Here is a 21921-nt window from a genome sequence, read left to right as displayed (position 1 = left end):
AGGGATGGGAATAAAAGTCAATGTTTTCGCATGATGGTTTAGATAAAGGCCTAAAAATAAAGAGGTCACCAATGTCTGTTTATCTTAGAGGAGGGTCCGTGTTGCTGGTAAAGCACCATCTAAACTTTTTTCTCATCCGTCTCTCATGAAAACACTTTTACTCATTCAGACAATTTATTTTAATACATGAAATGTTTTTACCAGACTCTTTTTTTTCACTGCACAAGTGAGATTTTTGAATAAAATGCTAAATAAATCTTTCATGAAGGTAAGTAATTACTGAAAATGTTGAATGTTTACTTTCAACAAATGTCAGATTTAAATAATGACTTCATGAGAAAAACCATCATCACAACAAATCAAAGGTCTACTAGGTGTAAAAAGAGCCATTTATCACATAAATCCAATCGTCACGCATGAGGAGGGAATCAAGCTGGAATGTGTGTTGGGCGCTGAGTCAGCAGTTTTTAAACACACATATACGCTGCGTCATATTAGCAGCAACATCGTAAAAACAAAAAATGGCGCATTTGCAGACCTCGGGAAGGTCAAACGCTGTAAAAATAAAATAAAAAGTTTAAATACCCTCGGATTAAGACGAGAGTGTTTTATGGAGCGTTTGTGTAAATTGTGCAGACGTCGACCTCGTCCGTGTGGTTTGTTTGCACACACGGCTGTTATGGGTTTAATGAGCTGCGAGAAATAAACTCGTCAGAGGGTACAGAATATTTGAGGACGTACAACAGTAGTCCGCTAGTAGTGTAAAGCGCTACTAGCGGTTGAATCCATTGTTGGTTTTAGCTTCTCATTGGGATTTCTTGACGATTTGCCGATGCCTGCCATCCGCCATGACTGTAGGATTGTCTGATTTGTGCACCAGGAGTGACTTAAAGGGGAATTAATTCTTTGTTTCCGCGTGGGAACTGGGAAGCGCTAGCAAAAGACGAACGGCTGCTTGTCTCCAAAGGTCCAAACCCGTTTTCTCTTTCCAGCGGCTGATTTACAGGTTAGCTTAAGTGGTCGATTTAATTAGCCTCTGTCTCTCTCCGGCCCCCCCAGATGGACCCGGTGCAGAAGGCGGTCCTCCATCACACCCTCGGCCTTCCCCCCACCGCCAAGAGGAAGCACGTCTCCTGCGGCGTTTGCCAGCTGAGGTTCAACTCGCAGGTGAGCGCCTTTTCTTTTGAAAGAGGAGGTCGGAATGTCAAGGTTTATTTAAAAGATGTACGTACTTTGATGTCATGAACCGTTGCTCACGCCCCCCGGAGGATGAATCTGTTATAGCAGTTTATCTTTGTCAGGTTTCAGCTGAAATAAAACTCCTTTTCCTCGTTTTTGCTCTTTAGTTTGCCTTCATCTTAAACTCTCGATGGCGGTGTTTTCTGCCGCAGCAGACTCCTCTGGCGTTTCCTCCAGCAGCGCCACAAAGGTTGGCGTCACTCGTGGATCCTCCAAAGAGAACGTAGCAGCAAATGAGCTGCTTCCCTGAAGTTGTCTCTGTTTCATTCAAGTCTTTTACCCTCTGGAGGCTCGAGGCTGCATTTAGAACAAATCAGGCGTCACTGCAATAACACGCAGAGAGAAGACAGCCAGGCACCGACAGTCTCGCTTTTCCTCCAACGGCAAAACTGTATTTGAAGTGTCTTTAACATAAAGGGGCTCCGTGGTGACAGAATCGTGGCTTGAATTTATCGAAAATTGGACATAAAACCCTCGCTTAGTGTCCTCCCACAGTGACGCACAACCCTGTGCTAACTAGCACGACTCCTCATCTGCTTCAAACGGACACACGTTTCAATCCAGGAACCCGTTTGTGGACTTTTCGCTCATCACCAACATCACTTTTTAGTAGAAGTGACAGACTTTTAAAGATCCTTAATTTTCCTGGCTCCTGTAAACCTTCCTCAGCGGCGACGCCCGGCCGCCACCGTCGTCCAAATGATGCATTCAATGATCAATAGCTTCATTTACAGAACAAAAGGTGCCCCGTGAAGCCGGTAGGACACATCAGTGACGACCCGTCGGCTTTACTGTGACAGAGCTCGATTTAAATCAATTCTTGGTACCAAAGACCTGAAATAACATTTTCTGGAATGAAACAAGTGTTTACACTGACATCCATATTAATGTAAAATAAAAAAATAAAAAACTAGTCATGACTTTAGATTTAATCTAAAAGCCTGTTGTGATTTTAAATCTGTCCTTAGAGTTGTGGCTTCCCGTGTCTGTTTGTGCATCGATACTAAAATATCTGCAACAAGCTCCTGAGATGGTTCCCTGTGGCTTTCAGCAACAAACACTCTATTTACAGAACAAAAGAAGTCCTCTAGTGCTAATTATGTTAATGTTAATGAGCTAAATGATGACAACAGAAGGGGCGAAGGCGCTGAATCGGTGTTTAAATCTATTCCAGGCACCCTAGAGCCTGAAAGAAACGTCTTCTTTGCTGGAATTAAATAAAAGCACGAGTTCTCCCAAAGCTGCCTTGATGGTTATTGGTTCACAGATTTAATCTTGAATCTGTTTTAGAGTCGTGACCGGGATCAGTGTCTGACTAGAACACGACCACATCACCAGAGTCTGGTTCTCACTACTTTGAATGAAGGTTTGGACAGTATCTGCGCCCATCTCCTGATGGCTTTCAGCAGCTAATCTCAGCTCCAGCGATGCATTCAATGACCCATTTACAAAACAAAAAAGGTGTCGTAACTCGCAGTGACCTCACTGGAACCCCCCTGGGATTGAAAGCATGTATGAGATAATGAAACCGACAGGATGGAGAAGACCACCGTCTTTGTCCTCATGTCTGAGAGGAGTCCTGTGTGCGGTCAAAACCCCAACGCAGGCCAGAAAGGGAATGGAACTAAACATTCACTTTAATACTGTCCCTCTGCACAAATTCATTCAGTTTTATGCAACTGTATTGCTAGATTATCATCCTTTGACAGAAAACCACGTCTCCTCTGATATGTTCTTAAATGGCAGATTTTTAAAAAATACACAACTGTTTTCCTTCAGATTCAACCCACCAAAACCATAATAGTTGTAAACCCCTGCAGTAAAAATGCAACATGCACTTTAACGCAGCGGTAACACCGCACCAACAACACCATATATAATACAATCTGTTCCTTGTGGTGGATTATTTCAATATAAACCATCTCATGAGCAAAAGTGATTACAGGACACACGTCGTATCAATCACGGCGCGGTCTTGTGACGCGCATCGCATCGAGACTAGCTCACTAAATCCAACCGGCGGTCTAACAGATGGGCTTTCGATTTTATTTCCCTGCACCTCATCTCAATACTACTTTGAAAGTAATCAAAACATTTTTAAAAGAAAATCACTGGCGGAGCGGTGTGTCGTTAAATCAGTGGCATCCCTGAGCAGCGATGTCATCGCTTCTTCATTAGGGGAGTAATCAATCCATCTCTAACGTCCAATGTGGCGGTGATTACTCTGGATGAGGTTATTATGTCGCACGCGGGGAAGTCTATCTGGTCGCGTCTCGACTGTCCGTCAGACGGTCGCTTCGTGTTGGCCCGTCAATCATCAGCAAACCCAAAGGAGGGTTGGAGAGTCTTAATCACGCTGGTCTGTAGAGAGTCTCCGTAAGATGACCCCAACAGCCCAAAGACATGAAGACAAAAACGGGCCTTTATTTAAGAGATTTTAAGACGTTCTTGCTTTGTTTGATGGAATCATGTTTATGGCTCTAGATCATAAAACTGGACTGAGAGTGAGTCACCAGACCTCAGATGTCAATTTATCCTCCTAAAAAGAGAAGCTTTATTACTCGTTTACACTTAATGCATTTACGACATTTCCTCTGCTTACGTTTAACTTGTTGACTCCACTAACCTGCGAGTTTTTACAAGCTTTTAATCGACGGGGAATTTCTGGAGATGTTAAAAAGGAAAAAAAAGGAAAAAATTGCTTCTCAGTTGATTCAATTTTCCACAGGAATTTTTTCCAAGACCTCAAGAACCATTTTTAGGATCACAATCAATTAACCCGATAGCGTGAGCCAGAGCTCGGCTGCTGGATGGGCGTCGTGGGGAGTTTCCAAAGCGATTTGATCATCTAGCTAACGGTTCAGAAGAAGCGTATTGGCAGTTTGTTGGGGTGCTGGGTAACACTGCCATCAATCATTGGACAAAGGGACTTTCCTGTGATATTAGTATTAAATCTTGTGACATTAAAAACAGTTGTAGGCTTAAAATACAGCGAAAAAGGAGAGATTTTGTGAATGAGGGCAAAAAAAATGAGTCGTCAGACCCTCATCTGACACCAATTGAAGAAAGTGTCTGAAACATTCTGTCCTTCTATTTCTGATTGATGGAATTACAAATAAAAGGTTCATGTTCTTACTGGGAGGTTTCCTAGATGGTATTTTCAATGACTGACACAGTAAAAAATCTGCTACATCTTGAAAACCAGGCTTCATTTGGGTAACAATGGGCCATCCAAGAGGTGTTGCCCTTTGGGAGATGCCCTGAAGTTAGTTTTTCAGGTTTCATTGTTCTGCAGATAAGATGGTCCCTCCCCTTCACAAAGTGGGGTCAAAGTTCACACCCATTCTGCCACGCATCCTCCCCCTAACATTTATAAGCAGCAGAATCTTATGCTAGCTGCATTCTCTTGGGCTACCTACGGACGATTCCAGCCATGACCAACACCAGGCAGCTCCGCTACCTTCTCTTCCTCTTCAGCTTCGTTTTTTACGCTGCAGGAGTCATCATTCTCGGCTTCTCCGTGTACGTCAAGGTCAACGCGGAGAACAACAAGCTCCCCTATGACCTGGACCCAATCTTAAACATGGTGATCACTATTGGCAGTCTCACGCTGGTCTTTGGATTGCTGGGCTGTTTCGGGGTGATCCGAGAGAGTCGCTGCCTGCTGGTAGTCTTCTTTGTCGCCCTTCTTGGGTTGTTCCTCATGATGGTGTTTTTGGGAATCTTTGGAGTTCTTACAAGCACCAAATCTGCGCAGCAGGAAGCGAGGGAATATATGAGGAAGCTGCTTCCCTTGAGCCAACAGTCGAAGGAGGTGCAGGAGTCGGTCATGTTAATGGAGGAGACAAAAATGTGCTGTGGATTGTTCAACGGACATACTGACTGGGGCACCTTGGACGAGGTTTCCCCTTCCTGTAACTGCACTGACTCCAACAGCAGCTGCATAGAGTTGGACGGACACAGACTCTACACCAGGCCGTGCATGAAGTACATCATGACTTGGTGGGACAGACTTCCGGCCTCTTTGGCTGTTGTTTCTGTTATATTTTGCATCAAGGTGATTTTGGGTATGTTTTTGCTGCTACGCTACTTTTATAAGACACTCTTTCACAAAGAAGAGGAGTTTTTAAAAGTTGACTTTGACTCAACCTCTGACTCATTTTGAGAGTCAATGTGTTCACGCTGTATATCGCTTGTTAGCAAACGTCTACTAAACCTTTTTTATTTGTGGTCTTACCAAAATGAAATCTTAAAACATTGTCATCACTGTGGGCTTTAATTAACTTCCTTTGTTGCCCCTAGAGGTCTGATACTACAGGCTATGAGATAAGGTTTGCACTCTAGTGAATCTTTGTCTTGAGGATTTATGACTTGACTAAAAATAGAAACACAAATTCACAAAATAGTGGCTGACAACTGAACTCCAGAAATAAAAAATGGGTAAAGTCCACAGAGCAAAAGAAAAACTGTGCCACCCCTCCTTGAAATCCATTTTGGACTCTGGAGATAATTCCATTTGAGCATTAAAGGAATGTGTGTTTGTTTGAATCCCTCTGAGAGCACCATGTAATAAATCTGAGAAAACTTTCTCTCTGCTTTACGTCTGTTGTGGAGTTCTCTGACCAGCAGAAACAATCTGATTTAAAGGGTGAAATTACTCTTTTTAATGTAGTTTTGAAACTAGAGCAACTTTCAACAAGTAAGGAAATTAAAATGTCATTACTTCAATGAAAGCCCAAGTTTAACAAAAACTCACATATTACAAAGAAGATAACCGGCCTTTACAAAATGATCTTGGCGGTTAGCTCACATTTAGATTTAACCTTCACTGCTGTAATCGTCTTTTAATGTCTTGATGTAAGGAGAAACATCTGAGTTTTGTCAGTTAAGACAATAATGTCATTATTCCTCAGCGGCCGAGGTGAAAATGTTCCATGAAGCCTCCCTCCTTGGGTTTCATCCGTCTGTTGAAGATTACTTCACATATTTTCCTGAACCGAAGGCAAACATAACATTTCCAAAACATTACTAAATCAACAATCCAAAAAAAATTTGATTATTTTTTAATTAAAATTGTTTCATAGGTTCATTTCCTGGTTCTTGTTTGAGTTGAACCTTGGTGGACGAATCTTTCTGAAGTTGTGTAACTATTCAAGAGCCAAACTCCGATATCCCTGCTTCATGTTTTCCTGCATTTAAAATGCCTTAAAGTTGGAATGTGGTTATCTCTAACAAATGGATTTTAGAACAAAGGAGTCAGATTGGAGGTCTCATGACCATAAGATTTGAGGTCCTTGTCTGATTCTGGCCGGGACAGCAAACAACTGTATAGATTAGCGGCTAGTTAGCAGGCAAATAGACCAGCAAACTAAATATGAAGATTAGCAAGACGTTAAATCAAATGCATTCTTACATAATCTAGACTTGTGGTGGTGCGTTCAGAGTCCAGCCAATGAAATGCATTGATCGAACATGCTTTAGAAAGGATCTTCTGACTACATCTTCACACCCTCCACCACATTTCCAGTCGCGGCTAACCGTTGGGTCGGGTCAGTTAATTAAATGCTAATGGCGCATAGCTACAGCTATGTAATAGCTGCATTATCTGTCAGCATACAGAACCAGCACTGATTTATCTTTGCTTAGGAGGTTGTGTTTTTGGCGCCGCTTCTCTGCCGGTTTCCAAAAAGTTGCGGTGGGATCTTGATGGATTTTATTGGAGAGGTCAGGGTTCGACCTGAGGAACAATTCATTACATACTGGTGATGGGCCAGAGCCGAACTGAGCCACCTTGGCAGAGCTTTGCGCTCTCTGAGTGCTGTCTGCTTCGGTATACGAGCACTTTAAACAGTCTGTTGCAACGGAATCTTGAAATGAAGGCCAGCGGCTGCGTCATGCATAATGGGACATCAGAGAAGCCCGTGTGTGCCCAGGCAGCGCCGGAGAAAGTCCAACATCCCCCAACAAGGTATGAAGGCTGAGAACAAACGAAACCCACGGCTGAGGTGGAGGGTGGGCTGTGGAGCCAGATTTTCATGCTTTTAACTGAGATGTTAAAATTTTTCAGAACACAGTGTGGTTAATGCGTTCCAGGAACCACAATATACGGTATCACATGACTACCTACTAAATATCCGCGATGAGGTGAAGTCGCGAGAGGGATTACTGTAACTCAATTTCAAAATGTACGTATATAAGATTTTCTTAAAATTTTATTTCCTAAATTACAGAGTCTTTGTCTAAACTAGAGTCAGATGTGTAGACTCCTGTCATGTTTCTTTAAAAGTCAATTTCTATTATTTCAAGCCAAACAAAACACAAATCAATCGATAGTTTTGAAGCCGCAGTCAGCTGGTTCAAATAAAAAAATTTAAAAAGTTAATTTTTTTACATCTATAGAGGGACATTTGACTCCCAGTTTTTGCAGCAGTTCAAATAACCAACTGGATTGGCCCCTCAATGGCCAATTATATTTCAGCGGGTGCCAGTGCCACCCTGGCCCCGCCCCTGGATACACCCATGACGACATGCAAATTACAGCCGTCATTGTGCATAAATAAGGAGAAATGTCGCTAACCGTAGCCTGATAAAATTCATCCGAATCGTTCAACCATATCAAATTTTATCTTCTCCTTGAAGAAATATTGTTTTATCATCACGACATTAAAAAGTGACTATTTTTATAATCGTTTTTATTGCTTAACATGTAACTTGAAGCTAAAATATAATCTATGTTGAAGGAACACTCATTCCTCCCACAGCTGTGTGTATTATTGTGGTGGAAAGAATCACTTTTGGGGAACTTTGATGTCTTTTCCCTCCAACTGAACACCTGGGACGAAAACAAATGATTTGGTTCCCAGTTTTAATCATGCATGTGTCAAATTTGGAATTCAGGCAATTCTTCCACTTCGTTGCTCTAATGAAAGATGAATTATGGGATGCATTCGCATTAAACCGCCATCAGTATCACCTGAGACTCACGACAACAGAATAAAGTAGCGTCTGTGGTACCCGGTGAGCGATGATGAGCGTCGGTCGGGACGGATCTTTTTCACGCCAGAACGAGTCCTACTCCGTTTGAAAAAAACGCCTCATCCAAAAAAATGGTTCCTGCGACAAACGGGAAAGCGTTTAAGGCGCCTCAGAGTTTTTTCGCGACCTTCGCCAAGAAAATCACTCAGCTATGGACTTCTGGCAGCTCACATCTTTACTTGTCTGATTCCATTATGTTAATATTTCTAAGCATTTATTGGAGCAAATGTGACCATTTGAAATAATATATATCCAGGTGACCTCTTTACAAATTCAAACAATCCGATTGTCAACGGAAGCTAATTACCGAAAAGGAACAAGGGGAACAATATTTAGCTTGTGCTAAGAAAAATGGCCTGGAGGGGGGGGGGCATCTTTTGTCCCCACGGTCTTTAGTGAATATCCCCACAGCGGCCCATAAATAAAGATGCTTATAAATGTCTTCTGGGGATGTGCTCATTTATTCCGAGAGGTAATCGTGTCTCTCCTAATACCGTCCTTATTGCCGCGGGCAAAGTGTGAGGAGGAGGTAAACAAGGACAGCTCAAAGTCCCCATATATATAATATATAATATATATAATATATATATGGATATATGAATCTCTTGTGAGGTGAGGCTCCGTGTCAGAATTTAAAAACCAGCCAATCCATAAATTATACATCAGGAGTCGTACACTATTTCCGTACTTCATATTCAACACGGATGTTTATTTCATTGCCTCTATTTTATAGTCAGCAGACCAACTTGAACCATGATGCTAAAAAAGAATTCAAGATTCTTAGCTGTCTCAGCAGAAAATGTTTGATGACGAGCAAAAAAACCCAAAATGACACGATTGCTCAAACAATATAAATGTTCCACAATGCTGACGCATTTCCTAATGGGAATATATTTTTTCTTTTTACTAAAAAAGGCCCTTATTTTGCTTTGAAATGCAATTAGCCGGTTGTGTTAATTTAAGACGGTCCCCTGTTAATTCCGTTGACCGTGCTCCTCTATACTTTCCATATTCCATTTCGCCCTGGCTCTACGTTGAGCTGCTTTCCCGAGGTTAAATTGAGCCTGTTATTTGTTCTCCTTGCAGAGCCAAGCCTTGGCCCACTACAAGGGGACCAAACATGCCAAGAAGCTCAAAGCTCTGGATGCTCCGAAGAGTAAGCTCAAAGCCTCGGTCGTCACCAAGGAAACTGCCAACCAGGACGTCACCAAGGGTATCAACCCCTCGCAGGTCCCCAACGGCGCCGACAGGAAAGGTTTGTGTTCGTTCCTCCCTTTCTGGACCCGACCTTTTTTGGCTGCACGTACTGAACAACCGCCCCAGGAGTTGGATGCACTCAGCGTTGATTAGATCTTTGCGTTGGCTGCTCCTCCGATGGCCGACTGCCCAAAAGGCGCTCATACGCGGAATTTGCAAAACGAGGAGGGGATCTCCGCTGGAGATAGACGGATAGACGTAAACGGATGAGGGTCGGAATCGGGTTGGAGGGGTTAGCGTGTGAGCATCGTCCAGGAATCCGATTGATGATCTCAGAACACAAAACCAGGAGAGGTTGGCCAACGGCTTAGAGGCCATTAAGGTGTGTGGACGTTTAGTGCAGCTGGATTGGATGAGTTATGCCCATTATATACTATATATAGATTGTACATTATGTACAATATTGATTGGTGCGTCCGGTGAGCAGGATGTATGGATTCTTGACAGAAGAAGGTTAATAATCTGAATATTGAAAGAACAGAGTCGGTAATGGAAGGAGGATCAATGGAGCATCCAGACAGAAAACAGGACGTCATTAGAAAAACCAGGCAACAAATCATCACGTGTTGTGTCAATGCACTCTGGGTAGAGCACACGCTACGTTGATGTCAGCACGATGACATCACTTGAAGACGGGATGCCACCTTCTTCCTGGACCCTGCATATGACTCCCTAGCACACCTTAGCAACAGATCGTACCTAAAAACACAGGATCTACTTGTCGTATGGAGTTAGGTTGTAAACAAAGAAACAAACAATTGCCCCGCCTCCTCCAGCCATCAGAACTTCATTATTTGATCCAAAAATGAATCAGAATCCCGGCAAAAAAAAAGAAAAAGAAAAAGATTATTTTGGAAAATAAGATCTTAATTGAACCTTCGGTCAAATTTATCCAAAAATTTCTGACATGAATTTATATGTATGAGCTTTAATTTGTGTATTTTTTTCAAAATCTTCACATGCAAAATGCAGATACGTGTGTCTGATTACATATATTAGGTTCTCAGGGGGAAAAAAAATCTACTTATAATGTAGAAGTTTCAAAATCCTGAAAGGTCAGGATTTGGCTTTAAAGGGTTAAAAGCAACCCATTTTCGTGATGATTCCTCAGTTTATAACGGAATGCATTTTTTGTGAATCCAGGATGAAGGTTTCAACGTTCCAACCAGGTTTTGACAGCATTTTGCCGAAAGGTGCCACCAGCTCCAGTCTCCATGTCCATTACTGTAAATTAAATTTGCACATTTTTTTTATTATCCAGCTTTGGATTAAATTTTTTTTCCGGTTTGCTTGTATCCAGGTGTGTTTTAAATCCCTTATCTTTACCTGGTTTAATGTGAAAAATTATTTTTATTCCGCTGCTTGAAAATCTAGATAACATTGAATCACAAACGCGACAGGAAGTAGATGCGACCATTTTTAAAGGATTTTATCTGCTGCCGATGAGACACCTCGTCCTGTAGGAGTCTTTCTGGTGTTCGTATGTCATGATTTTGGCCCCTTTAACATCTTTTTTTTTTGTTTGGAGGATTGGAAACATGTTGGTTCTTATTCCACATGGATTCAAATCAGGAACATATTTCTGGAGCTTACGTGTAACCAAAGTCACATTTAAAACAAGACGTCCAAAAATTGAAATCTCAGCTGCATATTCTGGAGATTTTTAATTGATCGATGCGCGCGGCCCAGAGAACATTCCTGAACATGGTCTGCTTACATATTTAATGTTCTGAGGCGGCGTTCTGCTTCTAACCCTAATTAAGCAGCAAGATTCGCTCTTATCCTTTTTCTGACGACCGTGCTGCTTGAATTACTAATTAATACTTAATGCAGCCGATGTCAACATAATAAACACGTCTGACTCTCTTGGTTTGTTTAATTCGACTTTTACATCTGAATCCACATCAGAGAACGGAAGGCGGAGCTGATTATTATTTGATGATGTCTTATTTATTGATTTTGAACACCCTGAGTTGCCGTAGACTAAACCAGACTATGGCGATCTCTCCAAACGGATGACATCAGTCCACAAACATCACGTCCAGTCCATTCGTCTTCCCCTCCTGATCACGACTGACAAGTTTTAAAAAAAATCTGAATTCTTCAGATTCGGTCTCCAGAAGATTTCCGTCAGGGTGATTTCCAGACCAATCGATTTGAATATTTCACGATTTAGTAATCTGGTGGTTTGGCGTGTTAGAATCCATTGAACCCCATATTTCTTTATTTCTTAGAATTAAACCCTGTGAGTGTGATGCATTCAGGAAAAATCTGAACTTTATGCTCCTAACAGGGGAAATGGAAGGAAAGTGTGTGTGAAGGCCTTCAAGTACAGCTTGTATTAAATGTTGCATCAATACTTCATGAACTTTATATATATATATATATATATATATAGTAGTCATTATTAATTAATTAATTAACACACACGGACAAAGCAGCTGTATGGCTGTATTTCATTAGCCAACACTTCACTCAGATTTAATGCTTTTGAACTTGTGACCCTTGTGCTCAGTAGTTTTATGCATCTGCACAAAAGAGTGAACTTCTGTCGTTTAAATAATACAAAACATTCTCACATCGTCGGCTCCTTGCTGTCGTATTTTCTGTTCTTTGCAGCGAGCGTAAAAAAAAACCTGAAGGACCAAACGGTAAAGATGTTCTCCTGACCCCCCCCCTCCTCCTACCTCCCACTCTACCTGCACCGACAAACCCACCTGTGATTAAACACACACTTAAAAACACAAACACACCAAACTGTAAGCGCCTAACACTCACCGACCTCAGACGTTCAGTGGCGAGTCGACAAAATGGTTATTAATCATTTCAGCGCTCTTAAAAAAAACTCCAGAGCATCTCTCCATCACATCCACAGCATGTGGGGGTGGATGTTTGTCATGAGTGGCTGTGGATAATGAATATTAATGTGCTCAGATGTCAGAAGAATTAACCGAGGCGAGGGAAACGCTGCATTATCTTGGAGGCTCCAGGTCTTTAACGGTATATATCAGTGGCGCCAAACTGGCTCTAATGAAAAGGAGTTGGAGGAAGAGTAACGGAGGAGGAAACAACAGGGGGGGCCAGGGTTGTGTTTGTTTCTGCAGAGGGGTCTGGAATTACCAGGAAAAAATAGTCAGTAATGATTCCATTTCTGATGTGGAAAACGCTCCACAAGACGCCTCTTATCTTTACTTTTACATGAAATTTGTTCATTCTTTAGCTTTTTTGAAGGAATTCTCATTCATAGTGACACCGTTTAGGATGGAAACACCCTTAAACATTTAGAATAAATTTCAACCAATTATATAATTTTATATATATATAATATATATATATATATATATTTTTTTTTTAAATTGAAAACGTTTAACTCTTCAAGCCTTCAGGGCTTCAAGTAGAACCCAAAAATGAAAATTATTCCAACTGTAATCAGCAATCAAAAGCTATTTATCTGGAATTCTGCTGCCTGCATTACCCACAATGCAACCCGACTGGCTTTTTTTTTTTTTAAATGGAGAGCTCCTGCTGTGCTCCTGCTGGGGGGCCCCTGTGGCATCCTGCTGGGGCCCCTTCATGTTCTATTTATGCTTTTAAAGTGTAAGCGACGACCCCAGTTCATGCACGCTTTATTCATCTGTTTGAAAAGTGTATAAAAAAGATCTTTTTATGTGATGCAGCTTTTTCTGTTGTATTGTGTTGTCAGAACTTAGAATTATTTGTTTGCATTATTGCCCGAGAAAAACTCTCTTTAGGGGACAATAAAGTATTCTTATGCTTTTGCTAAAGTAGATCTAAAGAGGGGGCGATGAATCAGACGTCACGTCTCCCTGAGGAGACTCAAAAGTTTCTCTTTGACTTTTTTATTTTTCCACATCATCCAACGTTTTCCACAGACGCAGCACAGAAATCTGTCGTTCTATTAAAAAAAAAAAAAGGGGAACGATTTGTTTCGTTTGGCTGGAGAACATCCAGGAAGGATGTTTCCTGATCGTCCTTCTGCATCTGTGCTTGTTTAATGACGAAGACAACAACTCCCATGATCCCACAGCCCACACAGCAGAAGTAATGGCTCGTGCATTTGCTCTTAGTCGTACATTAAGACCACATGATCATCTGCATAGATGGGTGAATCTGGAGGATTGGGATTTAATAATATTGACTTCCTCGCCGCGCCGGTCTGTCCTCGGATTGACGGACAGCTGGACGGTTGAGATGAGTTGGATGACTCTGACGCCGCCTGTCAGGTTTGTGCTTACATCTTATCACCAGTCGCTGCAAAGGCTGCATAGTGTGGTGGTGGTTGGGGGGGGGGGGGGGGGATGCCCGAAGCTCAACCTGCCATCTCTCAGTTCCAGTCCAGTGCCTGAGGAAATGTACCCTGATATTAGCTATTAAAGAGCAGATTGTCAGGGGAGCCATGCCAGCGCTGACAGCAGCTGTACAATGGAGGAAGTTGCCCCTCCTTCCTCAGGACTCTAGCTACACCCCCCCCCCCCAACCCCCAATCTTTCCACCACCACAAACGTCAGAAGCAGCAGCAAACCTGATGGCCACGCGATTAGCTCGGCCACTCCACGGGGATATCGCTAACGGATGTGTTACCGTGGAAACATCCCAACAGTGTGGTTTCACGTTGGCAGTACCTGCTGATGTTCAATATCTCAGGTCATTTTTTTACACCCCCCCACCCCGATTCCCTTTGACAAAAAAAAAAAAAAAAATGACGGCAGGCGTCGATGCACTCGTATTTGTGAATGCAAATTTTTCACCTTATCAATCCTTCATTCAAGGAACGTTCAAGCGTGACTCTTTTCTCATTTACCGGCTTTGAATGATGGCAAGTAGGGGAGGAAAGGGGGTGGGGGGGTGGGAAAGAAATCGCAGCCGTCAAAAGCAATTTGACAGAAAACCAGAGCGCCACAAGGGATTTCTGTCCTTTAAGTTGTGACAGCACATAACAAGACGCAATTATTTTAATTAAAGACTTTAATCCGGCTTCATTGAGGAAGGCAATCGGGTCTCTGGGGAGTCTCGTGACTGCCGGGAAACTTAAGTGGAGTGGAAGCGTTTCGGACCGTCGTTTCTCCTCCGGCACCAAAGCAACTCTTAAGACTGGAGGGGAGCTGGGGGTCACCTCACCTTCCTCCAATCTTTACCTCCCACCTGCTCGATTTCCCTTTTTTTAATTGTATCCCATTCTCATTATCTCTGTCCTCGTTTTCCTTTGTTTCTACCTTCTTATTTCCCGCACCTGATTGCCCTCCGTTCTCCGGGCTCAAAGTTGACGTACTTTTCCCACTTTGATTTAACTTCTCTCGTCTCTCCCAGCTCCAACCTTTGTCTAACAAATCCATCCTCATTTGTTCTCCCGTCTTTATCCTCCCCTTTCTTTTACCTCTCGCCAATCTCTCCATCATCCTCTGGCTCTCCTTCCTCCTACTTTGCTGCCCATACCCAACTTTAGATTGATCGCAGTCATTATCTCCATTAATGAGAGGGGATTGAGTTCTTAACTGGGCCTCAAAGAGCCGCTTAGGTCACACTGACTCAGGATATGGATTACAAAAGGCTTCCCAGAGTGCACGGCGTCCTAGGCCAGCCAAAATACACTTTAATCACCTGCCCCCCCAACCGCAAATGGCTCTTTAATGACACTGTGGTGGATGGGTTTGCCCCAACGCAAGGGCAAACACACGCATGACTTAGCATGAGATGGCTTGACGGAACACGCTTTGTCATAAGTAGACAGGTAAGGATAGATGCCAATCTCCCGCCTCCATCACGAGGGACGTATCAATCCTCTGAACTCGACGACCTGCCCCCTGATTCGCCAAGGACTCTAAGAGATAGTCGCCTTCAAGACAGTCAACGTCTTGTGTTGTTGTTGCGTTTCAGTAACGTTAGAAAGTAGAATAATGGGAGAAAACCAAAGTTGTAAATGAGAAATTAGAAGACAATTGAACTGTTTACTGCTTGTCATTCAAACGGGTTTATTGGGAAACGGAATTATTCAAGTCAGACGACAGGACTGCTGTCAAGGAGATAATTAGTGTAGCTTAGCATGAAAACGGGAAGCCAGAGGTAAAACAAAGGCCATCGAAAATGTCTAAACAAACATTTTCTGGCTGATACTAAATAGAGAACAACACAGACGGATTCTAATTAATGTCTTCATAAATGTGATGGATGTTTGTGAACGTCTCCTTTTTAAAGTCTCTACCAACAGAATGTTTTCAAAGAAGTTGGGAATGTTGGGATGGGAACGTTGTGGGATGCTCGATCTGACCAGTTTGGACCAATTTAAAGTCAACGGGTTAACTGGTAACCGGTGATCCCGCTTTCCATCCGGTGACAGCGCCGACCAGAGAACGCGGCGAGGGCGGACGAGCCAACGGCACCACGTTCACATTCAGCAGAAATTAATTCCACTGGAATTAAACGCGACATAAATTAGCCTCGACAAATAAAGTCACTGATACTGACTTTACATAAATGTTCCAGTCATGCTGTGGAGCGTAACAGACCGGAATAATTGCCCCCCCCCCCCCGCCCCCCCCAAGATGTTCTCCTTTAGTTCATCAGCATCTGTTAAAACACAGATATGCGAGGGTGAGCAGATTATCTAATAATCTAACATAGACATACACCCACGCTTGATGTGTGTGGAAATATAATAACTGATTGATTTTATTAATAACTTTTTCTCCCACAAACTCCAAACAAAATGCGTGTTATTTCGATCAGACTGTCACAACTTGGTTTTCCTGTCGTTTAATATTTTCTGCTTCCTTTTCAGTTTCTTTCTTGAATCCAAGTCGGAGCGGAGATTACATTTAATTAGAGTTACAGAAGTCAGGAAAAAAAAAGAAAAAAGAAAAACGCCGTCTTTCCAGTTTCCTTTGGTAAGATTGGACATCACCAGAAATTTTTAGGAAAAAGATTTTGCCTCTGTACACGTCGGGAATACTGAACGTCTGTTGTGGAATCTCAAACATCCTGAGGAGACGCTACATGGAGATTACTCCCCAAGTTGCTCCAAAGACCAGGAAGAGGATTATAAATCCCTCTCACCTGGAATAACCTGAAGAGTTCCCATTAAGAGGAAGATTGTGGGCGCGGAGACGAGGATGCTGAACCATAAAGCTGATAAAAAAAGCAGATTAAAGTTTTATTTTTGCTCTTCTTTGCACATATTTTGCTTTGACAAATGATTTTAAATATTCTTCACACATTAAACGGACTCGTTCTGGTGTGATAAACCTCCTCGTCGCGTCCATTGATCCGCCACCTGCTCCCATCGATGATGGCTTTAAAACTACAAGTTTCACCAAAGTGCAGCAAATTCTATAGCTGGAGTCCGTGGAGCGTGAGCGGAGATTATTATAGGTATAAGTGTGCTGCGGTGTCCCGGGTTAATGGATTGGATGCTCACAAAAAGGCTGAAACGCAGAGAAAAACCCACGTCGCATACATTTCCATTCATTCTGAAGCAGCTCTCATCCGGAGGCGGTGATATAAGCAGCTTGAATAAATAAAACCGCTTTCCACCAGACGCTCCTTGGAATTAAAGGACATATCCTGATGTAGCAGAAACAAACCTAAAATTTTTTTATTTCAACCTCTGGCAATGGGGGGGGGCGTGAACCCGGTGACATACGAAGAAAACGCAAACACCTCTGGATAAATAAGAACCATATATAACCGGCGTGACATAATTCACTATTGATCGGCTCTCCCGGCCGGCTGATCTTCATTTCAGAGGAGCGGTGACTCAAAGGAGGCGTCGCCATCGATCAGTCGCCGCCGCCGCAAAAGGCGAAATTTCATTTTGGCGAATGTGACGGCGGTCCCTTCATGAGTCAGATTCATCGATCCGTCGCCGCCTCTGATGTTTGAGACCGTTGTTTATTTATTCCAGGACGCTGCAGGTATTTGTGTAACGTGTTAATGGGATTGGGTTGACACGCGGATTAAAACGTGTTGCAGATTTATTCGAATTAATGACTTCCTGAATGATGAGCTCGTTTGAGTTCTGGAGTATTTTTGTCTTTTGGCGCCATAATATCGCAAATTTCCCCTCTGCAGATGACGGTGCTGGATCGGCCCCCCTACCGCTGTCACCTGTGCTCAGACTGGCCCCACCATTGGCGTCCTTGATCACCCTCAAGGCACCGCCGCTGCCGTTGCCGTCACCTTTGACCTTGCCGGTGGTCCCGAGCGTCACAGCGCCTCCAGAGACTCTGTCGCCCGCCGGTGGCGATGAGCGGCCGGCGGAGTTCAACTCGCCGTCGGAGCCGGACCCCGAGGCCGACGCCGAACCCGAGGCGGAGACGGACGCGGAGACGGAGGAGGAGAAAGCTCGGAGGCTCCTCTACTGCTCGCTGTGCAAAGTGGCGGTCAACTCGGCGTCGCAGCTCGAGGCTCACAACAGCGGTGAGATTTAGCTCCACCCACAAAAGCAGGAGTGTTCCAATCAAAAGCTGCGGAAGGAAAAACCGGTTGTTTCCATCCAAGTTTTCATAGCGGGGCGGGATGCGAGTCGTCTGGTTTCCATAGCAACCCTTTGTATCAGAGTGATGATATATATATATATATATATATATATATGACTACTATAGATAATGTACAGAACGTTATACCAGGAGATTTTGATCCGCTTCCTGAACAAACTTTTCTGCCTGATGAGCTGAAATCTTTCCTACGACGTCTTTCAGCAGCTAATCAACAAAATATTCCGTTCCATTTTGTTTCCGTTTGTAGAGACAGGATTTTTTTTTCCGTGGACTAAATGTAGACTGGACCGATCTCAAACTTCTAGAGTCGTGATCAACAACCGTTTTTTTTTTTTTTATCACGGACCGGTTTAACGTCAGACGATATTTTCACGAAGGGTAACATATTCTGTGTTAGCAGCCGGCGCGGCCCCTTTAAGAAGGTGGTCATGTGACCGGCGGTTCCATCTGTAACCTTTGCATGAGCGACTTTAACAGATGTCAGGTCGGAGGAAAATTTACAGGCCAACCTTTTCACACCGGCGCTCGTATTTCCCAGATCAGAAAACAAGATAAACGGACGTGAGCCTTCGACCTTCAGGCGAAAACCGTCGCAGTGAAAATTGACGATCTGAACCCGTTTTGAACCCGCAGGTACGAAGCACAAGACCATGATGGAGGCCCGGACCGGCGTGGGCTCCATCAAGTCCTTCCCTCGGCCGGGAGTCAAGAGCAAACTGGCCACATCGACCAAGTCGTCCACGGGCCTCCAGAACAAAACGTTTCACTGCGAGACGTGCGACGTGCACGTCAACTCTGAGACCCAGCTCAAACAGGTGAGGGGGCAGGGCGAGGGGGGCGGGGCCTAACGTTTTACTCATCCCACAACCAGGAATCAACCTCCTAGGTTAGATCCGGGCAAAGTCCGGCCCGCGGGCCACATCCGGCCCTTTGTACATCCCTGTCTGGCCCTCGTGAGGACAATCAAATGACGTAAATTGAACACCACAATTTAAAATAACCTAATTTAAATATTTACTGAGTGTTTTATTCTTCTGATTATCAGGAAAAGCTCTTCAAAATATTTATTTTAGTGCATTTTGCAATAAAAAATGTTGAGTAGAATTAAGTTCAAGTAATCATTGGTGAGGCATTCAGGTTTCTAATGTGGCCCCTAATAAAAAAGTTAACTGCCCCTTGACGTTCATTTGGTGTTATTTAAATAAAGTTTTATTTAAAAACCTAAAACTCCAATCACAGATAATGAGCATCACAACAAAGTTTAAATCATCTTTGCGTTTCCACAAAAGCGCCGTTTGGAGAATCATTTCTGTTTATCTTCCACACAAAAAGAACAAAAAACCCCCCAAAAAAAGAACAAATTCCTCGACGCCTTTTTTATCATGAAAAGTTGATAAAAAAATTACTCCAGCAATCAGCAAAGCTTTTTCTGCATGAAATAAGTAAAGCTGGAACAATCGGATTTATTTTACCCTCCAGCGCCTCGTATTTATGTCTCGTGTGACAAAACACTTGAAATTTAAATTTGAGGCAGAAAATTTAAGCACTGAACTCCAGGATCACATTTAAGTTCATGTCATGTCGAAGGATATCCATGAATATCAGTTTTTGTGAATTTTATTGTTTAAATTCACTTTTTATCCCTCATTAAAACAAACAGGCTAATCAGTTTCCCAATCGATTTGGCTTTCAAGATGAGCGACGTTTAGAAATTCATTTAGAATTTCATGGAGCAAAAAGGGAGAAACATTTGCTATGACTGAATTTTTTCAAAGGAGAAATTGCATCGAGTTACTTTTCTTCTGGACTTTATCAGAGTGGAGAGTCATTAAATTGTAGTAGAAACATGAAATACTTTCCAAAATATTCATGATCTGACATAATTACATTTATTTATCCTTTTTGCTTTTGGAGCTGTGGATGATAATGAGGAAGAAAAGCTTCACATTTAAATGAATTATTTGAGACGGAAAAGCAAAACAAGTGGTTTAGAAAAAACAGGATTTAAAGCTAAAAATCAGGCAATAAAAGTATGAGAAGCAGGCTGGAGCAAATCCAACAAACGACGAAGAGGAAGAGGAGGAGGAAGGCACAAACTAGGGGTCACAAGGACAGGAAGCTGATGATTGGGGTAATCGGGGGCAGGTGAGGCTAATTGGGCAACGACAAAAGGTGACAAAATAACAGGAAATCAAAGCAAAAAAATACCCCAATTAAAACCCAAAATTACACTAATGGTCTAAATTATTGTCCAGTCGTGTCCGTTAAAGGTTAAAGTCGTCCTTCACTGACTTCCTGTAGTTATTGACACACAGGAGGAGGTTCAACAGAAACACTGCGACTCCACGGATTTCATTTCTCCATTAATTTGATTCTTTACGCCCGTTTTTCCGTCATTATGAAGCCGTCAAAACGTCTCCTGTGAAGGAGGTGCAGGAGACGACTGTTGGCCCCCGCCCTGACGTCTCCCACCTGTGAGGAAGACGAGGAGGTGGAAGAGATTCAGAAATCAGAGCCCAGGCCAAAATATTTGAGACTTAAATACATTTTTTTCTGACTCAGCACCAGATGGTGGAGCTACTCTGTTAGCAACCAGTTAGCCGCCCCAGTTATCCAATAGAAAAGTGTTTGTCGATAAAATAATGATTCACAGGAGGAAGACAAAGTTTTCATGAAAGTTAAGACGGGGGGGGGGGGGACATCATAAATATTCCAGATTTTTAAATCCCAGTCTTTTGCTCTTCCAGACTTTAAATTATTCAGCATTTTTTCAACCAAACAATTCTTTCATATTTTCTTTTTTTTTTTTTTACTTTAAACTCCAATTTTAAAACAAACACTCATAAAACCTCAAGGTTTTAGTTAATGTTGACAAAAAGATTATAATCCTTTATTTAATCTGGATTAATCACACAAACGTGATCGTGACGTCGTTTAAACAATTGGACTCTGATGCAGTGATTGGTATCAGCTTGTCGCCATGGCGACCTGAACCTCCCTTATGCAGATTGTCTATTTTCAGATTCACTCATGACATGCAGGTTGTTTTAATCTGCGTGTTTGTTAGAAGAAATAAACAAACGACCATAATCCCAAATTATTTTAAGCATCGCAATGACCTCTTTTGTTTTTCTATTCCCAGTTTGAACCGCTTGAGCCCCACACATCCCCAGCTCACATCCCAACACCCCCCCAGTTCACATGTGAACCCATCCCCCACTTCCTCTCATTTATCTGCTCATTAGCCCCGCCCACTCGCTGCCCAGCCTATCACCTCTCCTTCTCGTTTGCGCGCCTCATTCCCCTCACCTGTCCCCACCTGCTCCGCCCACCTCATCCCAGAATCCTTTTCCTTTTTTTTTTTTTGCTCATCTTTCTAATTTTCTCTTTATTTTATTGAATAAATTCTTCTCCTGTCTCCAAACGGTCCTCCTCCTCTTCCTCCTCCTCCTCTTCCTCCTCCTGCTATAACTCTGAGACGCGTTTGAAGTGAACCAGTGATAAATGAGGCCGCAGCCCTCCTTCCTTTTCTTTCCGGGGGCGTGTTGATGGATGACCAAATGAGGCTCCATCTTCAGAGGAGGGCAACATTTATTATCTGTGAGCTGCTTTAATATTAGAGCCACTAGAGTCGGTGAAAACCCTCTTATTTACAGTCATTAACCTCAATCACATTTTATTTCAGTCCGACTTTGCGATACAAAGACGACGCGATTCATCCCCCGACCCGCTTTCACAGCAAAGCCCCCCCCCCCCCGTCTGAAGATTTTCACGCACATGCAACAAAGAAACCTGGATGAACGGAGGAATTAAGTTCCTCCTGCAGATACGAACCCCACCGCGTTCCTCCTGATGCCCCCCCCCCCTCCATCAGGAA

General features: G+C 42.9%; 1 protein-coding gene across 1 annotated transcript in view; it reads left to right on the top strand.

Moving 5' to 3' along the window:
- Positions 1-21921, top strand: part of znf385d (zinc finger protein 385D) — a 50835-nt gene that overhangs the window by 25097 nt on the left and 3817 nt on the right. Inside the window, exons 3-6 of the mRNA XM_068324508.1 lie at positions 1060-1167; positions 9361-9529; positions 17617-17964; positions 18678-18859. Of these exons, the coding sequence (XP_068180609.1) occupies positions 1060-1167; positions 9361-9529; positions 17617-17964; positions 18678-18859 (807 nt within the window). The remainder of the gene's footprint in view (positions 1-1059; positions 1168-9360; positions 9530-17616; positions 17965-18677; positions 18860-21921) is intronic.

Source organism: Antennarius striatus, chromosome 9, assembly GCF_040054535.1.
Source record: "Antennarius striatus isolate MH-2024 chromosome 9, ASM4005453v1, whole genome shotgun sequence".
Classification (NCBI taxonomy): Eukaryota; Metazoa; Chordata; class Actinopteri; order Lophiiformes; family Antennariidae; genus Antennarius; species Antennarius striatus.
Note: the sequence above shows the minus strand (reverse complement) of the source record. Positions and strands in the feature narration are given on the sequence as shown.